Source organism: Cherax quadricarinatus, chromosome 35 (assembly GCF_038502225.1).
Source record: "Cherax quadricarinatus isolate ZL_2023a chromosome 35, ASM3850222v1, whole genome shotgun sequence".
In the NCBI taxonomy this organism is placed as follows: Eukaryota; Metazoa; Arthropoda; class Malacostraca; order Decapoda; family Parastacidae; genus Cherax; species Cherax quadricarinatus.
This window is the reverse complement of record NC_091326.1, coordinates 31575274-31597903: the sequence shown is the minus strand read 5'-3', so window position 1 is coordinate 31597903 and position 22630 is coordinate 31575274. Positions and strand designations below refer to the sequence as shown.

At 41.6% G+C, this 22630-nt stretch overlaps 1 protein-coding gene across 1 annotated transcript in view; it reads left to right on the top strand.

The window, feature by feature from the left end:
• The window catches only part of LOC128686307 (facilitated trehalose transporter Tret1-like), an 80095-nt gene that overhangs the window by 52535 nt on the left and 4930 nt on the right, over nucleotides 1–22630 (top strand). The window contains exons 3-7 of the mRNA XM_070091487.1: nucleotides 8847–9098; nucleotides 17842–17970; nucleotides 18114–18323; nucleotides 21333–21529; nucleotides 21752–21902. Of these exons, the coding sequence (XP_069947588.1) occupies nucleotides 8847–9098; nucleotides 17842–17970; nucleotides 18114–18323; nucleotides 21333–21529; nucleotides 21752–21902 (939 nt within the window). The remainder of the gene's footprint in view (nucleotides 1–8846; nucleotides 9099–17841; nucleotides 17971–18113; nucleotides 18324–21332; nucleotides 21530–21751; nucleotides 21903–22630) is intronic.

The window sequence follows — 22630 nt, the reverse complement described above, 5'->3', positions numbered from 1 at the left end:
CCCTTTTACCCCTTTCCCCACCCGCTCTGAGGAACCTCTGCTTTACGTAGACCGCCTTTACTCGAGACTCCAATGGGATGAGGCCCAATCCTCCCTGCCGAACATTCGTCATCACGGCTTCCCTCTTTAACCACGACCTCCCATTACCCCAGACATATCGGAAGACTCTCCTCAGCATTTCAACTGACCTTAGAGGAAACACCTCCGCCACTCCCCACACCTTACTAAAAACGAGGGTGTTTACCACTACCACTCTCTGCTGCAAAGTAATCTCCCCAGCCCGCAAACCTCTAAGCATACCCAAAGCCCGACCTACCACTGTCTCCGAATACACTGTCTGCACCGCCAGGACATCCGCCAAGTATACAATCCCGCAAATCCGAAGATTATCCACAACAAACCACCCATACGCCTCGCCTAAGCCCCTCCCACCCAGGATCCTACCTCGAGCAACCTTGACTTTGCTCCATTAACTCGCAAGCCTGTCGCTGCCCCAATCATTTCAATCACTCAACCCATGTTTGGCAGACCTACCTCCCCATCCACCAAAATCGTGGTGTCGTCCACCCAGCCCACCACCCCACACCACTAACTCCCCCATCACCCTTCTCCCGAACCCCTCCCTCAATAAGCCTGTAAAAAGGGTCCTGCATACATGCAAAGAGAATTTGGGACAGGGGACATCCCTGTCTCAAACCCCTCTCCATCCGCACTGGCAAACCCAACCTGCCATTCACCTGTACCCAAACCATGGTAGACAAATACAACGTGGTGACAGATCGCACATCCTCCTCCCTGAAACCCTGTTTCCACAAAATTACCCTCAACATCTCCCTATTCACACAGTCATATGCTTCTTTCCAATCTATTCCCAAGATGCCCTTCCCCCCTTGAGAGGTCTCTAAAAAATCCCTGATTCTCCCATGCCCAGCACACATACTCCGTCCAGGTATGCCAAACTGTCCCCGATGTATAACCCATTCAGTTACCCTCTTCAGCCTATTACCCAAAACTTTCGCAAAAATTTTGTAATCCGCACACAAAGGGAGATTGCCCGGTATGCACTCAACGTCCTTCTTCCCTTTCTTGGGTACCAAAACAACAATCCCTGTACCTTGCATCGTTCCCAACACCCACCATCCTTCATACCGTTTTACAATGCCACCAGACAAGTCTTCATGTAATTCCAATGTGCCAAATAAAAATCATTAGGTATCCATTTTAGGTACTCATTTTAGTCACAGCCTCCTCCACCTCCCTCTCTGTGAAAGTTAAGACACATGTGCAACATCTGGATATCTTTATTGTAGACGTTTCGCCATCCAGTGGCTTTATCAATACAGATTCTAGGACATAATAGGAAGACAGTAGAACTATATACAAAAGATGAGGTAATCAGTCCCTCAGCCTTGGAGTTAGTGTTCACAGCATCGTGAGTATATACAGTATATACAGAACTGACACCTCTCTAAGCGTCGTCCCCCTCTTCCTTACATTCCCCCACCTGGGGGGTGGTCATAACGGTTTCTGGAAAATACCGATATTTTCCACAGGTCTACTGGTCGTCCCTTTATTAGGTGCCAATCAAGTGGTTTCTAAGACTTTGCAGGAAAGCTGTATTTGTATTTCCTTCTTTGTATTTTCCTTCGTGTTGTTTTTCTTACTTGCAACCTCGATAACATCGAATGGCACTTGTTATTACTGTTTAGGTGTAAGTATTGAGTTATAGGTTAGACAGTACTTTACGTGCTGTCTTTATTTATCATCCTCCTAGCTTAGATTATGCAGTGAAGTGGGATATAATATTTCTGGAAGAGTACGATCAATTGTTCATCGACTTCCCAAATTTTAAAGATTTCTATATTATCAAATTTCATTTATATACTTTGCTCAGAATCATAGTAATTGGGCGGCATTACTGAAAATAACTTAATTATGCACCCTGTGGTAAAGGTAACAAATTAGGCGAATTTAAAAACGCTCTATGAACAATTAACATAATTTTTTTAAGTAGTGAATGGGTAAGCCAGTGGAAGGCCTCAGTCAGATGACCAACATCTCTAGTGGCGGTTCATCATATGACTAAGACCCGCTTCCTGTTTCCTGACGACTCTTTCCTAACACAACAGTTCTGGAAAGTGAGCCATCATCAGACTGGCGCCTGGAAATCTCTATTTACTATATTCATGATGATTGGCCTATAAGTGTCAAAAGGAGACTCACGAAATCGTAATGGCACAATTGCAAACAAACCATACCACGGCCAGGCTAGCGGGAGATTCGCCTGTAAAAACTTGCATTTGTGGTCACAGTGGTGCCTATGCTAACCTTTCTATGATGTAGAAATATATCTAGTAGGATGAATCTTATTTTAGCCAGCTGGTCCAGTAGCTAGCTGGCCCAGTGGCTAACACATCGCTCTGGAGTTTTGAGACTCTCAGATCGCGGGTTCAAACCCCGCCCGTGGTATGGTTTGCCGACAGAGGACTTGGGAAAAGCTGATCATTTAAATTAGTTTGACTGGATCAATTGACACAATTATTAGTCAGTAAGGTACCAATAAAAGCTTCAGCACGGTCATTATACAACACAATAACTGGGTAACTCAAGGTGAGTGCTTGCTGATGAATTGTTGTTTTGATTATTGCTGTCATTTTGTTGTCCTTAGCGGTAGTGTGATGATGGTGCTGGTAAGTATGATGATGGTGCTGGTAAGTATGATGATGGTGCTGGTAAGTATGATGATGGTGCTGGTAAGTATGGCTGTGGAGTCACCGAGTAGTATCTGGCAGTAGGTGCTAATGCAGATAACATCTGGAGTTGTAGTAGTGGATGATGACGAATAATGGACGCACTTTAATTAAACATAGCAGGGTTCAAACTTCATGACTCTCTGATGACGGGTTCTATCAGCGCCCGTGGTAGGTTTTTTTTTTTCAAATATCTTGTTCAAAACTCTTAAAGAAGTTGACATAAGCTGCGCATGTCCTTCAACGGCTTCATTTCCAACTCAGATCGACTGGAAGCTGCGCATAAATTGGGAAGATGACAATTAGGAACCACTGTCATGTTCACAGTCCATGTGGAAAACCAACCCAAGTGGATACAGTTCACTTGCGGGGAATTTTATCAAATTCAGTCACATTAAACAACTCCCAAGACTACTCTCGCGGGAGAGACTTGATAAAGGCCACAGGGGTCTGAGGCTAACCATGTTGTCACCGAGTAATGTTTAGTTGTAATATTATTTCATATTCAGTAGGAAGCTTCAATTCTTCCCTCATGTTTATAAATCTAGTCCACACTGGAGCACTAAGAATTATCCTTATGACTCTCGAAATCGAAACGACACGATTGCAAACAAACCATACCACGGGTGGCGATATAACCCGCGATCCGAGTCATAAAATTCCACTGTAGCCAGCTGGCCCAGTGGCTAACGCGTTGGTCTGTAGTTTTATGACCCTCTGATCGCTGGTTCTGTCTCCTCCCGTCGTATGGTTAATTATCCTTATGACCATGTTCTGGATTACTTCAAATTGCATGGAATGTTAATGAAGTATACAGCAAGGCAGTACGTGAGAGATCTGATGAACAGTATGTAGAACGATACTAACATTACTTCCTACAAGAGTAATAAGTCTTTCTTGAAGTGTGTGGTGTAGGTTACATACAACATAGCTGTTCATTTCAACTGCTAAATATTTGTATTCTTCACAAACCTCAGCGTCAGTGTTATTGACCTAGTAGGGTGGCAGATTGTCAGTGCAGACACTGGAACATAAGATTTTGGTTTTGTCTTTGTATATTTCAAGACCACAGCCAATGCTAATAATTGTCAAGGCTTCGTAGTCTGTTGGATGTGTTGATGAAGATTTCATCTGCATAACAAAGACAGTCTTGTCATCTTGTGTTGGGATGTTTGAGAATCAAATTACTCTATAGCATTCTAAGGCCTCGCTTGGAGCCCACTTCTACGGGGAGTGAGGACATGAGATGGCGAGCTGTTTAGTTCCAGACTTGAGAGCGGGCAGTTCCCAATCGCTCTTAAGTTGGAATAGTGACAATTTGGACTCTAAAAAAAATGCATGAAAGAAAAACTGTGAGAGATATAGTAAAAATCATATAAGTAAAAGATCTTAGAATTGGCCAGTCTATAACATACTGGAAACACGTCCAAATTCCTCCAGCATTTCTGTGTTGAAACGTTAAAGTGCTATTTACTAAAGGAGTGAGACTGAGTACTACATCGGAGGAGTGCCCGGCACAAATGATTGTTGGCTGTCAAAAACAGTTCTGGATGCATCTCCCAGGGAGAAACCTTCAGATATTTGGGGAGAGTTGATGTTGTATTTGGACATTGATCCTCTACACATACAGGATGTTCATGAAATAGGACTAAACTTGTACGAGTTCGGTTTTAAAATGGTCACGTAGACTGTCACCAGAGGTCAGGCAGGACACCACCCCGTAAGCTGAACTACACAGATCAAAGAGAGTGCTGGGCAGCTTACTGAGAAATCTAAAGTTGCATTATGGCTTCTTCCCCCAGGTGAGTGTACTATGAAGTTAGCGTCTTCTACGCCTGTCTTCTCACAAGCAGTAATGATTCTGAGCTTCCTGTTGATATTATTGTCTAAAGTTGCCAGATGAAGTTGAGTGTTCTGGGACAACCCTTGCACACTCGAGACTTTTGCATATTGTTGAAGTAGCATGTCTGCTACATACCTCGTGGGTATGCAGCAGACATGCTGCATACCCACGAGACATGGGTATGTATTTGGTTTTAAGATCTTTTTAATATATGATAACATCTGGGTAGTAAAAGTCACCTTGCAAGAACTGTTCAAAATATTGCCCCAATACTTTTTCTTATAATTTCCTAAACTCACGGTTCGCTTTGAGAAATTGATGAAGAGTCAGCTGTTCTGCAATATCTATATTTCTCTGCTAGTTCATATAGTTCCCACGCTGAGTTTAAGGTCATGAGTTGAAGATTGAGACACTTATGCAGCATATGGGAATCTTTATTCAGGAAACGTTTCGAAACACAGTGGCTTCATCAGTCCAATACAAAGAGGAAGGCGTAAGGAGAGGAGGAGAATGAGGTAATCAGTCCCTCAACCTGGAGTCGATGTGTTCAGTCCATCACAAGGTCATGAGTCAGCAGTGCACCCTCGCTGTTCCTTCTTAGTTGAAATAGCGAGAGCGTCATTATGGAGTGCGATAAAATTAATGAATTCAGAGACAACTCATTCAGAAATATTCAAGAACTGACAAAGTATTTTATCCACGGTGGTATATTACAAACCATTCTGGAAAAAATACCCTGACTTTGCTCACTGTAAATAAAGCATTACCACTTTTTTGTGTGACCTAATTCATGTCTGCATAAATTACTCATTACGATTGTGACCAGTTACAAAAATATAAATAGTTCATTACCACTGTAACTTGTTCAGCTATCAAAAATTTGCGACCCCGTCCTTGGACCCATTATGTACCTCGGGAATCTTTTGACTACCACCCACAGGATGGCTATGAGGTGCATTTTTTTTATTAGCATATCGGCCGTTTCCCACCAAGGCAGGGTGGCCTGAAAAAAAAAACTTTCATCATTCACTCCATCACTGTCTTACCAGAGGCATGCCTTCACTACAGTTATAAAACTGCAACATTAACACCCCTCCTTCAGAGTGCAGACACTGTACTTCCCATCTCCAGGACTCAAGTCCGGCATGTCGGTTTCTCTGAATCCCTTTGTAAATGTTACCTTGCTTACACTCCAACAGCACGTCAAGTCCTAAAAACCATTAGTTTCCATTGGCTCCTATCTAACATGCTCATGCACGCTTGCTGGAAGTCCAAGCCCTGTGCATACAAAACCTCCCTTTCCTAGGACGACCCATACCCCGTCTTCCCTCTACTACAGATTTATACACTCTCAAAGTCATTCTACTTCGTTCCATCCTTTCTACATATCCAAACCATCTCAATAACCCCTCCTCAGCCCCCTGGATAATGGTTTTGGTAACCCCACACCTCCTCCTAATGTCCTAACTACAGATTCTCTGCATTATATTCACACCACATATTGCCCTCAGACAAGGCATCTCCACTGCCTCCAGCCTTCTCCTTTTTGCAACATTCATCACCCATGCCTCACACCCATACAAGAGCATTGGCATAACTATATTCTCATACATTCCCCTCTTTGCTTTCATGGATAAAGTTCTTTGTCTCTACAGACTCCTCAGTCCACCACTCACCATTTTTCCCTCATCAATTATATGATTCACCTCATCTTTCATAGACCCATCTGCTGACACGTCCACTCCCAAATATCTGAATATATTCACCTCCTCCACACTCTCTCCGTCCAGTCTGATATTCAGTGTGAAATCCGATCTTCCATTCCCTATTTTTTTTGTTATCCTCATCATCTTACTCTTTCCTACATTCACTTTTAATTTCCTTCTTTTACATACCCTACCAAACTCATCAACCAACTTCTGCAACTTCTCTTCAGAATCTCCCAAAAGCACAGTGTCATCAGCAAAGAGCAACTATGACAACTCCCACTTTGTGTCAGATTCTTTATCTTTTAACCCCAAACCTCTTGCCAACACCGGAGCATTCACTTCTCTTACTACTCTATCTATAAGTATATTAAACAACAACGATGACATCACATATCCCCATCTAAGGCCTATTTTTACTGGGAAAAAATCTCTTTCTTGCCTACATACTCTAACCTGAGCCTCACTACCCTCGTAAAGACTCTTCACCATGGAACAATGCTCTTCTCCAGACTGAGGGACTGACCACCTCAAAACTTTAAGGGTGATGGACTGATTACATCGTCTTCAAGTATCTTCTGCTTCTATCAACTTTTCTGTACTCGACTGAAGAAGCCTACTGTGTAGGCGAAACGTTTCGAAATAAAGATACCTAACTGTTGCATATGTGTCTTACCTAACAACCTGTCGGTATTTTATACCATTTTAATGTTCAACAATATTCTTCTCCAGACTGAGGGACTGACCACCTCAAAACTTCAAGGGTGATGGACTGATTACATCGTCTTCACGTCTTCTGTTTCTATCTACTTTTCTGTACTCGACTGAAGAAGCCTACTGTGTAGGTGAAACGTTTCGAAATAAAGATACCTAACTGTTGCATATGTGTCTTACCTAACAACAAGTGTCTTAACTTTCATCTTCATCAACATTTAACAATTCCTCAAAATATTCCCTCCATCTTCCCGATACCACTAACTCTCCATTTAATAACTCTTCTCTCCTATTTTTAACTAACAAATCCATTTGTTCCCTAGGCTTTCTCAACTTATTAATATCACTCGAAAACTCTTATAATCAACAAAATTCGTTGATAACATCTCATGCCTCTATCATTTGCTCTCCTTTTACTTTGCTTCACCCCTCTCTTAATCTCTCTTTTTTTTCTCCATATACTCCTCCGTGTTTACATCACTTCTACTTTGTAAAAACCTCTCATATGCTAACTTTCTCCCTTCATTCCACCAATTGCTCTTCTTCCCTCCTGCACCCACTTTCCTATTACCACAAACTTCTGCTGAACGCTCTGACACTATATTCTTAAACTTACCCCATACATCTTCGACCCCATTGTCTCTACTCACACTAGCCTATCTGTCCTCCAACAGTTGTTTATATTTTACCCTAACTGCCTACTCCTTTAGTTTATAAACCTTCACCTCTCACTTACTTGCTGCTTCCATTTTCCTTGTATCCCATCTACCTTTTACTCTCACTGTAGCTATAACTAAAAAGTGATCTGATATATCTGTGGCCCCTCTATAAACATATACTTGTTAGGTAAGACACATATGCAACAGTTAGGTATCTTTATTATGAAACGTTTCGCCTACACAGTAGGCTTCTTCAGTCAAGTACAGAAAAGTTGATAGAAGCAGAAGATACTTGAAGACGATGTAATCAGTCCATCACCCTTAAAGTTTTGAGGTGGTCAGTCCCTCAGTCTGTAGAAGAGCATTGTTCCATAGTATGAAACAATATTGTTTCATACTATGGAACAATGCTCTTCTTCAAGTATCTTCTGCTTCTATCAACTTTTCTGTACTTGACTGAAGAAGCCTACTGTGTAGGCGAAACGTTTCATAATAAAGATACCTAACTGTTGCATATGTGTCTTACCTAACAACCTGTCGGTATTTTATACCATTTTAATGTTCAAACATATACTTCCTGAAGTCTACTCAACAGCCTTTAATCTTCCAGTACGTAGTCCATCAAACTACTGTCATTACGCCCTTTATCACATTAAACTAACTCTGTTTTGCCTAGATTTGTCAATTCGGTAACAAGATCTTTATGTAGCGCATTCATTTTAGAACAGATGTGTTACATAGCAGATATATATTTTATGTTTGTAGTATGCATACCCAGGTTTTCCGTAATGTTAATGACAGATGTGACAAAGAGCAGTGCCTTTATTTATTTGTGTACGTGCTTACGGGTGAGGAAAGAAGTAAGAATACAACACAATATTCACTCATATAAGGAACCATAATGATATCATCGATTTTAATATGCATATCCAAATTTGATGGAGGTACAAGAGAGATAATGTAAGTAAACAATGTTTCTAAGTCACCTGCTTTACTCACACAGTTATTGTAAACTAAAAGGACACAAGTGCAACTAATGTGACATTTTGATTGTGGCAACGTTTCGCTCTCCAGGAGCGCGAAACGTTGCCACAATAAAAATGTCACATTAGTTGCACTTGTGCCCTTTTACTTTACATATTGACGGTAATTCTACCAACTTTATTACACACAGTTACTCTAGGAGGCCTGCTCATGGGCACCGGGATCGGCTACTCCTCTCCGGCTGGGCCACTACTGATGAGCAACTCGACGGAGGGAGGGTCGCTGCAGCTTAGCGAGGATCAGTACAACTGGTTCTCATCCTTGATGAATCTCGGAGCTCTGGTTGGTGGGGTGCTGGGCGGCTTCAGCATCAATAGGCTGGGCAGGAGGTTCACCATGCTTGTTTCTGGCCCCATTTACCTGACTGGCTGGGCACTTATAGGTATTGTGAAAATATTGTGTAAACTTTTTTCCTAAAGTTCACAAAATATATATATTTTCCGTTGAAGAGCTAATACAAAAGAACTTAAGAAAGGAGGAACACTGCAGGAGGCCTGTTGGTCCATACTAGGCAGGCCCTTTACAATTCATCCCACTAACGAAACATTTTCCCAACCCAGTCCTCAATGCTACCCAAGAAATAAGCTCTGATAACTCTATCCACTCATTTGCAAGTCCCACTCAAATCCAACCCCTCCCACTCATGTACTTATCCAACCTAAATTTGAAACTACCCAAAGTCCCAGCCTCAATAACCCAACTAGGTAGACTGTTCCACTCATCAACTACCCTATTTCCAAACCAATACTTTCCTATGTCCTTTCTAAATCTAAACTTGTCTAATTTAAATCCATTACTGCGGGTTCTCTCTTGAAGAGACATCCTCAAGACCTTATTAATATCCCCTTTATTAATACCTATCTTCCACTTATACACTTCGATCAGGTCTCCCCTCATTCTTCGTCTAACAAGTGAATGTAACTTAACAGTCTTCAATCTTTCTTCATAAGGAAGATTTCTAATGCTATGTATTAATTTAGTCATTCTACGCTGAATGTTTTCTAACGAATTTATATCCATTCTGTAATATGGAGACCAGAACTGAGCTGCATAATCTAGGTGAGGCCTTACTAATGATGTATAAAGCTGCAGTATAACCTCTGGACTTCTGTTGCTTACACTTCTTGATATAAATCCCAGTAATCTATTTGCCTTATTACGTATGCTTAGGTATTGGAAATAAATGGTATAAAATACCGACACAATGGCAATATAAACACAAATGCAGTATAATGTGATCCTTTATTGACTACGTTTCGCCCACACAGTGGGCTTTTTCAAGTCACAAACAGAACTACCTGGGGTGGAAGGAACGCGAGTATTTATAGTCCGGCTGAGGTCAGGTGAAGAATGCTGCATCTGATGATGTACCGAGTGGGGTTATAGAGTCTAAAAACTTGGGTAGCTTGGAAAGGAGATTGGATAAGTTTGTGAGCAGACCTTCTACAGTGTTCTTATGTGGGATAGCGATGAAGAAGTTTCTTGGCAAGTGGTTCAGCTATGTTATAGAAGCCACTATTCTGGTTGAAGTTGTCGGATATAGAAATAAGTGATGATTCCAGGACTCTTCGGTATTGAGTGTTGTCTTCTGTGGCGATAAGTCTTGAATTTCTGTAGTTTATCAAGTGGTTGTGTGAATTACGGTGTTGTACGCAGGCATTCCTTGTGTCGTCAGACCTGCTTGCGTATTGGTGTTCTGAAATACGTGTTTGGAGGTCCCTTGATGTTTCGCCCACGTATAACTTGTTGCAGTCATTACAAGGGATTATGTATACCCCTGCAGAGGATGGAGGCTTGTCCTGCCTACTACTGGTGATGTCCTTGATGGTCGTGGTTGTGGAGGTAGATACTTGGAATGATGTTTTGGCAAAGATGTTGGAAACATGTTTGGCAATGGAGTTGGTGGGAAGGACTATGTATCTCTTCTCGGCAGTGTCTTCTCTGGGTGTGTTGAAGATGTTTAATGCTCGCCGTCTGCAGTCTCTGATGAAGTGACGAGGATAGTGGAGTTTAGAAAATATTTGTTCAATTATAGTGCATTCTTCCTCAAGGAACTCGTTGCTGCAGATTCTGAGTGCACGCAGGAAGAAGCCTATAATTACACCACGTTTGGTTTTGGTGTCGTGGTGAGAGTAGAACTGGAGAAGATCGTTTTGGTTGGTGGGTTTTCGATAGACTTTAAAACGAAGTTCGTGGTCAGCTTTGCAGAGCAGGACATCAAGGAAAGGAAGAGTGTTGTCGACTTCTTCTTCAAGTGTGAACTGGATTGAAGGCTCGACCTGGTTGAGCTTGTCTTGGAGAGCTTGAACGCAAGCAGGTCTGACGACACAAGGAATGCCTGCGTACAACACCGTAATTCACACAACCACTTGATAAACTACAGAAATTCAAGACTTATCGCCACAGAAGACAACACTCAATACCGAAGAGTCCTGGAATCATCACTTATTTCTATATCCGACAACTTCAACCAGAATAGTGGCTTCTATAACATAGCTGAACCACTTGCCCAGAAACTTCTTCATCGCTATCCCACATAAGAACACTGTAGAAGGTCTGCTCACAAACTTATCCAATCTCCTTTCCAAGCTACCCAAGTTTTTAGACTCTATAACCCCACTCGGTACATCATCAGATGCAGCATTCTTCACCTGACCTCAGCCGGACTATAAATACTCGCGTTCCTTCCACCCCAGGTAGTTCTGTTTGTGACTTGAAAAAGCCCACTGTGTGGGCGAAACGTAGTCAATAAAGGATCACATTATACTGCATTTGTGTTTATATTGTCATTGTGTCGGTATTTTATACCATTTATTTCCATCGTGTCAAACACTGCAGTAGAAATGGATCCTTCACACAGAGAATACCTGGACCTTCTTCTAAAAGCTTACTCACTTCGCAACAGACACAATTTTCTTCGAGATTGCATCCAAGAAATGGTCTTACCAAGATCTACTCCTCCTCAAATTGCCAACATCAAACCACCTTTCTCCGCTACAGCTCGGACCTACCTTGAAGAGTGTGCAGATGACTTAAACAATGCTACAAAGGAAGCTTTCCTCCAAGCCAGAACACTAGGCACAACACTCCGGGGCAACATGAACAGACGCACCGCCGAAATCATTCGCAGCAGAGTTACCACAGCGAATGTTCAACAGAAGATCAGACTTACTAGGAAACTACAAACACTCTGCGATAATAGTAATTGGAAAAGTTTAGGAAGACCTGAAATTATTCAAAATCTTTCATCTCGTCCACTGTCAACCACAGAAACTGAAGCCCTCAGCTTAGGCCTCAAATTCGCAACAGGAATTACGAAACCAAAACAAGACCTTAATTTCATCGCCAAAAACTACAGACACAATGACTCCGACTTCCAAAAAGGCTATCTTCAAGGCATCATCTTAGCAGCCATCTCAACACGCAGCTCCCCAGTCATACCTCGACGTTACATCAATGCACTCAAAGGTTTAGCAGAAGACACGACCATCAGGGTCACCACCGCTGATAAAGGAGGTGGTGTTGTTATCATGAACACTGACGATTACAGGAACAAAATGCTCAATCTACTTAATGACCCAGATACCTACAAACCTCTCACAACTAACCAAGTGGACAACCTTACTAAAACTTTTCTTCAAAGGACTCGCCGCATTCTGAGGGGCTCAGAACAAGGGAAGAAACTTCTACACACCGTGCCCAGCAACCCCAGACCTGCCAGAATGTACGGCCTGCCAAAGACTCACAAGCCTGGTATCCCACTGAGGCCCATATCCTCGGGAATAGGCAGTGCTCCCCACCAGCTCTCAGGAATTCTCGCCAAACACCTCTCTAAACTCTTGGGCACTATCAGTCCAGCACATCTCAAACACTCAGGTGATCTTCTCAATCGCATTCGCAACATCAACATCAGGAACAAGAAACTTTCCAGCCTTGACGTGACTTCCCTATTCACCAAAGTACCTACTACACAAGCCATCGATCTCTTGCGCAGGAAAATTGACGATTCACTTGATCTTCCCATTCCAGCCAGCGACTTCATCGACCTTGTTGAACTATGTGTCGGCTTTACGTGTTTCTCTTTCGAAAATCACCTCTTTCAGCAGACTTTTGGACTACCCATGGGTTCGCCACTCAGTGCAGTCCTGGCGAACCTATACATGGAACATCTAGAAGCCGAACGTTTCTCCACCATTATTCCTTCGTCTGTCACCTGGCTCCGTTATGTTGACGACATTCTCCTCATAACTCCTAAACGCTTCAACGTTCAAGCTCTCCAAGACAAGCTCAACCAGGTCGAGCCTTCAATCCAGTTCACACTTGAAGAAGAAGTCGACAACACTCTTCCTTTCCTTGATGTCCTGCTCTGCAAAGCTGACCACGAACTTCGTTTTAAAGTCTATCGAAAACCCACCAACCAAAACGATCTTCTCCACTTCTACTCTCACCACGACACCAAAACCAAACGTGGTGTAATTATAGGCTTCTTCCTGCGTGCACTCAGAATCTGCAGCAACGAGTTCCTTGAGGAAGAATGCACTATAATTGAACAAATATTTTCTAAACTCCACTATCCTCGTCACTTCATCAGAGACTGCAGACGGCGAGCATTAAACATCTTCAACACACCCAGAGAAGACACTGCCGAGAAGAGATACATAGTCCTTCCCACCAACTCCATTGCCAAACATGTTTCCAACATCTTTGCCAAAACATCATTCCAAGTATCTACCTCCACAACCACGACCATCAAGGACATCACCAGTAGTAGGCAGGACAAGCCTCCATCCTCTGCAGGGGTATACATAATCCCTTGTAATGACTGCAACAAGTTATACGTGGGCGAAACATCAAGGGACCTCCAAACACGTATTTCAGAACACCAATACGCAAGCAGGTCTGACGACACAAGGAATGCCTGCGTACAACACCGTAATTCACACAACCACTTGATAAACTACAGAAATTCAAGACTTATCGCCACAGAAGACAACACTCAATACCGAAGAGTCCTGGAATCATCACTTATTTCTATATCCGACAACTTCAACCAGAATAGTGGCTTCTATAACATAGCTGAACCACTTGCCAAGAAACTTCTTCATCGCTATCCCACATAAGAACACTGTAGAAGGTCTGCTCACAAACTTATCCAATCTCCTTTCCAAGCTACCCAAGTTTTCAGACTCTATAACCCCACTCGGTACATCATCAGATGCAGCATTCTTCACCTGACCTCAGCCGGACTATAAATACTCGCGTTCCTTCCACCCCAGGTAGTTCTGTTTGTGACTTGAAAAAGCCCACTGTGTGGGCGAAACGTAGTCAATAAAGGATCACATTATACTGCATTTGTGTTTATATTGCCATGCTTAGGTATTGATGTCTCGGTTTAAGGTTGCTGCTCACCATAACCCCCAAATCCTTTTCTCATTCTATACGGCTAAGTTCAACATTATTAAGCTGGTAGGTCCTAGGGTTATGAACATTTCCGAGCTTTAGAACTTTACATTTATCTACATTGAACTGCATCTGCCACTTTTCTGACCACGAATTGAGTTTGTCTGAATCCTCCTGAAGTTGTGAGACATCAACGTCTGAATCGATTATCCTACCTATCTTCGTGTCATCAGCAAATTTGCTTATGTCACTAGTAATTCCCTCGTCAAGGTCGTTTATATATATTATAAACAACAATGGGCCTAAAACTGATCCCTGCGGAACGCCACTTGTTACAGATCCCCACTCAGATTTAACCCCATTTATGCACACTCTCTGCTTCCTATTAGTGAGCCATGACTCGATCCATGACAGAATTTTTCCCCCAATGCCATGGGCAGCCACTTTCTTCAACAGTCTCTGATGTGGTACACTATCAAAAGCCTTACTAAAATCTAAATAAGCAATATCGAATTCTTTATCCTGATCAACGGCCTCAAAAACTTTGCTGAAGAAGGTTAATAAATTAGTTAGGCAGGAACGGCCTCTGGTGAAACCATGTTGAGTATCATTAATCAAATTATGCATATCGAGATGGCTTCTTATATTATCGGCTATAATTGACTAGTAATTTACCTACAATTGAGGTCAGGCTTATTGGGCGGTAATTTGACGGTAACGACTTGTCCCCTGTTTTAAAAATAGGAATTACATTAGCCATCTTCCACATATCAGACACTACACCTGTTTGAAGAGATAAATTAAAAAATTTAGTTAAAGGTTCACAGAGTTCTATTTTACACTCTTTAAGAACCCTTGAAAAAACCTCATCAGGGTCCGTGGATTTACTTTGCTTTAATCGGTCTATCTGTTTGATAACCGTTTCGCTGGTGACTGTGATATTGCATAATTTATCATCTTCAAGCCCACTATAAAAATTAATTACTGGGATATTGTCAGTGTCTTCCTGAGTGAAAACCGAGAGAAAATAATTATTAATAATAGAGCACATTTCATTCTCTTTGTCAGTAAGGTGTCCATAGTTACTTTTAAGGGGACCTATCTTATCTCTAACTTTTGTTCTATAAACCTGGAAAAAACTTTTTGGGTTAGTTTTTGAATCCCTAGCAACTTTAATTTCACAGTCCCGTTTAGCTTTTCTTATCCCCTTTTTAACGTCCCTCTTAATGTCAATATACTGGTTCATAAGATGACCCTCACCTCTTTTGATACGCCTATAAATTCCTTTTTTCTGACCTAAGAGATATTTGAGCCTATTATTAATCCATTTGGGGTCATTTCTATTCGATCTAATTTCCTTATATGGGATAAATGTCCTTTGGGCAGCATGTATTGTGTTAAGAAAGCTGTCATACTGATAGCTCTCTTCGTTATTCCAGTCTACAGATGATAAGTGTTCTCTAAGCCCATTGTAATCTGCTAAGCGAAAATCTGGGACCAGTACTGAATTATCGCTACTATCATACTTCCATTCAATGCTAAAGGTAATTGATTTGTGATCGCTTGCCCCGAGTTCCTCTGTAATTTCTAAATTATTTACGAGGGTTTCCTTGTTTGCCAAAACCAAGTCAAGCAGGTTATTTCCCCTTGTAGGTTCTGTCACAAACTGCTTCAAAAAACAATCCTGAACTATTTCTAAGAAGTCGTTTCATTCTAAATTCCCAGTCAAGAAATTCCAATCAATATGACTAAAGTTAAAGTCTCCTAGAATTACTACATTATCGTGCCTTGTGGCCCTAACAGTTTCCTCCCATAGTAGTTTCCCTTGGTCCCTATCTAAGTTTGGGGGACGGTATATTACACCTAAAATAAATTTTTTAAGTCCCTCTGAAAATTTTATCCAAACAAACTCTGTATGTGTTACTTCAGACTTAATACCCGTTTTTATGCAACAGTTCAAGCGATCTCGGACATACAATGCCACCCCACCTCCCTTCCCGATACTTCTATCTACTTGGAACAATTTAAAACCCTGAATATGACATTTTGCAGGCATGTCCCGACTTTTTGAATTAAACCACGTCTCAGTTAAGGCAAATACATCAATGTTACCTGCACTAGCAACTAATCTCAACTCGTCCATCTTATTCCTAGCACTAAGGGTATTAGCATAATAAACATTTAATGACCCTACTTTCTCTTTACCCTTCCTGCTCATTTCAGTTTTTCCACTAAACCTATTACTGTCCTTATCGCCTAGTGTCACTGACTTTCCAATATCCATCTCATTTTGCCTATTACTAGTTCTTCTAGAACTCATAGTATTACTACACTGGGACTTCACTGTTTTCCTGCCAAAACCCATAACACTAACTATTCCTAGTTTAAAGACCTAACAGCTCCCTCCACTGCAGTTGCCAGTGCTACCATCCCAGACCTACATAAGTGAACCCCATCCCTGGCATACATGTCATTTCTGCCATAGAAGAGGTCCCAGTTGTCAATGAATGTTACCGCATTTTCCTTACAGTATTTGTCCAGCCAGCAATTGACACCAATTGCCCTGGACAACCATTCATTTCCTACCCCTCTCCTTGGCAAAATACTACATGTGACAGGGTTCCCACCCTTCCTCCTAATTATCTCTATTGCTGACCTATACCTGCTAATCAGGTCCTCGCTTCTACGTCTGCCATCATCGTTGCCTCCAGCACTGAGACAGATAATAGGATTGCTCCCATTACCTCTCATGATGTCATCCAGACGGCTAACAATATCCTCCATCCCAGCCCCAGGAAAGCAAACTCTCTGTCTCCTACTCCTGTCCTTCAAGCAGAACGCCCTATCCATTTATCTAACCTGGCTATCCCCAACAACAACAATATTCTTACCTTCCTTGTTGTTGTTCGTCGTGACGATCCCAGTAGTCGACTCACATTCGTTGGATAGCACCGAGAATGCGTTGGAGGTTTCCACAACAGTTTCCAAGCAGTCTTTCTTCTTCATCGTTTCTGGCTTTCCATTCTTCTTGATCATCAACTTCGTCCCCTGCTGTCCAGCCACTGACCACGATCCCTTCTTGACCTGAGGACTCGAAACAGGAGGATTACTACGAATCCTCTTGTTCTCCTCAGTCAATCGCTGTATCTCCATCTTCACTACCCTCAATTCTTCCTTAAGCTGCTGGTAAAGTTGCTCGATGGAGGGCATTTTGGTTCTTGGTTCAGTCCACGGGGAGCACACAGGACACTTCTTCACAGAGTTAAGTACAGGTCACCACTGAGTTAAGTACAGGTCACCAATGAGTTAAGTACAGGTCACCACTGAGTTAAGTACAGGTCACCACTGTTAAGTACAGGTCACCACACTATCAGAATATTTGATAACCCAATTTTCAATTCTTCCCAAGCAATAAGCTTTGATAATTAACTTATGCGCAAGTCCCACTCAAATCCAACCCCTCTCACTCATGTATTTATCCAACCTAAATTTGAAACTACCCAAGGTTTTAGCCTCAATAACCCTACTAAGCAGACTGTTCCGCTCATCAACTACCCTATTTCCAAACCAACACTCCCACATCCTTTCCAAATTCAAACCTGTCCAATTTGAATCCATTATTGCGGGTTCTGTCTTGGAGAGATATCCTCAAGACCTTATTTATATACTTATTATGTGGTGCAAGAAACAGCTAACGATATGTATTGTTATTGTTGTTTTGTCAGGTTTTGGCCAGAACTTCGCCACGTTGGTAGCGGGAAGGATGGTGGTAGGTGCTTGTATATGCGCTACCTGTGTTGTTGTGCCCACCTACGTAGGTGAAATCGCCTCCCCTGACATCAGAGGCATCTTAGGTGAACGTCTTTTTCCCCTAAGTTCACTTCTTGACGTTAATGATTAACAGTAAAAAAAATCTATATTCAGCATTTACTAATATAGAATAAGAATTTATTAGGCATCAATTAGAGGACTAAAAATAGTTTAATCATTAAAACAGGGACCAGTTATCAGTTTATGATAACTCTGGGGATGTTGTACGTGTACACGATGGGCGTGTTTGTTACAAACTGGAGATGGTTGGCGGCTCTCTCTGCTGTCCCAGCCGTACCTTACTTCCTCTCAGTCATCTTCATCCATGAGTCTCACACTTTTCTTCTGGCTAAAGGAAAGTTAGAGCAAGCGACGGCATCTCTACAACACTTCAGAGGTGAGCACAACAGTTCTTCCACGATATACCCGAAATATTATGCATCAGTATGAGTTTCTTCTTACAAGAAATAAGATAAGATCAGTTTGTGACAGAACCTACAAGGGGTAAAAACCTGCTTGACTTGGTTCTGGCAAACAGATAATCACTTGTTAATAATCTAGAAATTTCAGAGGAACTTGGCACAAGTGACCACAAATCAATTACCTTCAGCATTGAATGGAAGTATGATATTAGGGATAACTCAGTAAAAGTCCTAGATTTTCGCTTAGCAGATTGCGATGGGCTTAGAGAACACTTATCATCTGTTGACTGGGGTAACGAAGAGATCTATCAGTATGACAGATTTCTAAACACTTTACACGCTGCCCAGAGAAAATTTATCCCGTATAAAGAAATTAGATCGAGTAGAAATGACCCAAAATGGATGAATAATAGGCTCAAATATCTTTTAGGGCAGAAAAAAGGAATTTATAGGCGTATCAAAAGAGGTGAGGGTCATCTTATGAACCAGTTTATTGACATTAAGAGGGACATTAAAAAGGGGAAAAGAAAAGCTAAATGGGACTATGAAATTAAAGTTGCTAGGGACTCTAAAACTAACCCAAAAAGTTTTTTCCAGGTTTATAGAATAAAAGTTAGAGATAAGATAGGTCCCCTTAAAAATAACTATGGGCACCTTACTGACAAGGAGAATGAAATGTGCTCTATTCTTAATACTTATTTTCTCTCGGTTTTCACTCAGGAAGATACTAACAATATCCCAGTAATTAATTTTATAGTGGCCTTGAAGATGATAAATTATGCAATGTCAGTCACTAGCGATATAGTTATCAAACAGATAGACCGACTGAAGCAAAATAAATCCCCGGGACCTAATGAACTTTTTTTCCAGGATTCTTAAAGAGTGTAAAATGGAAGTCTGTGAACCATTAACTAATATTTTTAATTTATCTCTTCAAACAGGTGTAGTGTCTGATATGTGGAAGATGGCTAATGTAATTCCTATTTTTAAAACAGGGGACAAGCCGTTACCGTCAAATTACCGCCCAATAAGCCTGACCTCAATTGTAGGCAAATTACTAGAGTCAATTATAGCTTAGATTATAAGAAGCCATCTCGATAAGCATAGCTTGATTAATGATACTCAGCATGGACTCACGAGGGGTCGTTCCTGCCTAAGTAATTTATTAATCTTCTTCAGTAAAGCTTTTGAGGCCGTTGATCAAGATAAAGAATTCGATATTGTTTATTTAGATTTTAGTAAGGCTTTTGATAGAGTACCGCACCACAGACTGTTAAAGAAAGTGGCAGCTCATGGCATTGGGGGAAAAGTGTTGTGATCGAGTCATGGCTCACTGACAGGAAGCAGAGAGTGTCCATAAATGGGGTTAAATCCGAGTGGGGATCAGTAACAAGTGGCGTTCCACAGGGATCAGTCTTGGGCCCGTTGTTGTTTATAATATATATCAGTGACCTTGATGATGGTATTACTAGTGATATGAGCAAATTCGCCGATGACACAAAGATAGGTAGGATAATTGATTCAAACGTAGATGTCGGAACTTCAGGAGGATTTAAACAAACTCTATTCATGGTCAGAAAAGTGGCAGATGCAGTTCAATGTAGATAAATGCAAGGTTCTGAAGCTCGGGAGTGTCCACAACCCTAGCACTTATAAGTTAAATAATGTAGAACTTAGCCATACAGATTGCGAAAAGGACTTGGGGGTTATGGTAAGCAGCAACCTTAAACCAAGACAGCAATGCCTAAGCGTACGTAATAAGGCAAATAGATTATTGGGATTTATATCAAGAAGTGTAAGCAACGGAAGTCCAGAGGTCATACTGCAGCTTTATACATCATTAGTAAGGCCTCACCTAGATTATGCAGCTCAGTTCTGGTCTCCATATTACAGAATGGATATAAATTCGTTAGAAAACATTCAGCGTAGGATGACTAAATTAATACACAGCATTAGAAATCTTCCTTATGAAGAAAGATTGAAGACTCTTAAGTTACATTCACTTGTTAGACGAAGAATGAGGGGAGACCTGATCGAAGTGTATAAGTGGAAGTTGGGTATTAATAAAGGGGATATTAATAAGGTCTTGAGGATATCTCTCCAAGAGAGAACCCGCAGTAATGGATTCAAATTAGATAAGTTTAGATTTAGAAAGGACATAGGAAAGTATTGGTTTGGAAATAGGGTAGTTGATGAGTGGAATAGTCTACCTAGTTGGGTTATTGAAGCTAAAACGTTGGGTAGTTTCAAATTTAGGTTGGATAAATACATGAGAGAGAGGGGACGGATTTGAGTGAGACTTGCATAATGAGTAAATGGGTAGCATAGTAAATTGGGTTGGGCAAATATTTTGTTAATTGGAAGGATTGTAAAGGACCTGCCTAGTATGGGCCAACAGGCATGCTGCAGTGTTCCTCCTTTCTTATGTTTCTTATGAGAGAAATGATTTCGTTCGGATTTTTAAAACCGGAGGGTTAGCACTCAGGATAAACCAAGAAAGTCAGAGCGTCATCGAGGACTGTCTAACTTATTTCCATTGTGGTCCTCAGTCTTGTCCCCCAGGATGCGACCCACACCAGTCGACTAACACCCAGGTACCTATTTGCTGCTAGGTGAACAGGACAACAGTTGTAAGGAAACGCGTCGAACCCGGGCCCTCCGTGTGTGAAGCGGGAGCTTTAGCCACCAGGCCACCGGGGCACAATGTTAACCAACCATTGTAAGTTAAAAGTAGTAATAACCTACTAATGCAGGTTATTTCCATTGTAGGGTAATATCGTTATCAATATCATAACCAATATTAGATGAGAGTAAAAAACAAGGGGATTTTTCGTCACTGCCGACCAGCTTCAATAATGTATTTTTTATCATTGTTCTTACTGCATTATGCAGGTCACGACGACAAGTTCTCACACAGTGTGAGTTGAACACCGTTAGATTTCTTCCCTGAAGATTCTGCTGTTCTGATCGCATTTTATTTCCAGGAAAACATTATGACGTCCAAAAGGAGATTAATATGATCCAACAGTCACTGGAGGACGCCAAGAACAACAAGCCATCATTGAAGGAATTTCTGAGACCTCATAACCTGAAACCTTTCGTACTGTGTCTCATCATCTTCGTCTCCATACAAATGTCTGGATTGGGCCCTGTTTTATTCAATATGTCGTTCATATTTAAGGTAAACTAATAAGACTGTGGAAGATTTATTAAGAGACGTTTACCCAGGTGTCGTTACTCCTGTTGATATATTAATATACACAAATAATATTGTATTAAATGGCTTTATTCACTTGTGACCGATTTTCAGAGGTGGGTAGTAAATGCGTTATTCGGTACTGTATTATTTTTCTTCTATGTACTTGAAGTATCATATGTCCTCCACATTGTCATTTCTTCCCAGGCTTCGGGAGCGGATCTGGACGACAACGTTAGCACCGCTATTGTGGGCGTTGTACAGATCCTGGCAACTGCACTCAGCTGTGTACTTGTGGACAAGGCTGGCAGGAAGCTCCTACTTATTGTATCAGCTGCTGCCGTGTCTCTCTCACTGTGTTAGTCTATCCTTCCTACTATATCATATTTCTCACGAAGTTACTCTCTCCCTCGTACTACAGCACATGTCTCTCACTGAGTTATTTCTCCTTCGTACTACAGGATATGTCTCTCACTGAGTTACTCTCTCCCTCGTACTGCAGCATGTCTCTCACTGAGTTACTCTCTCCCTCGTACTGCAGCATGTCTCTCACTGAGTTACTCTCTCCCTCGTACTGCAGCATGTCTCTCACTGAGTTACTCTCTCCCTCGTACTGCAGCATGTCTCTCACTGAGTTACTCTCTCCCTCGTACTACATCATGTCTCTCATTAGGTTAGTCTTTCCTTCTTTCTCCATCACGTATATGGTATACCGTGGCCTGGTAGGCAACGCTCTCGCCTCACACACTGAGTGTCCGTGGTTCAAATCCTGGTTGGGTGGAAATATTGAGTTTGTTTCCTTACACCTGCTGTTCCCGTTTACTTAATAGGTAAGTAGGTACCTGGGTGTTGGTCGCATCCTGGGGGACAATACTGAAGGCTCACAATAGATATAAGACAGAGTCCTCGATGACGTACCAAATTTTTTGGTTCTCCAGGGTGGCTAACAAACTCTGATCTTATTTCTTTCCTTGAATAGTCTTATCCTAGTCATTACAACGAGGGATATTAGGTTAGGTTAGGTAAGGTTCGTCAGGAAACAGGACAAGTGTTTCCTGACGATGGTCTTAATCAGCTGATGACCCG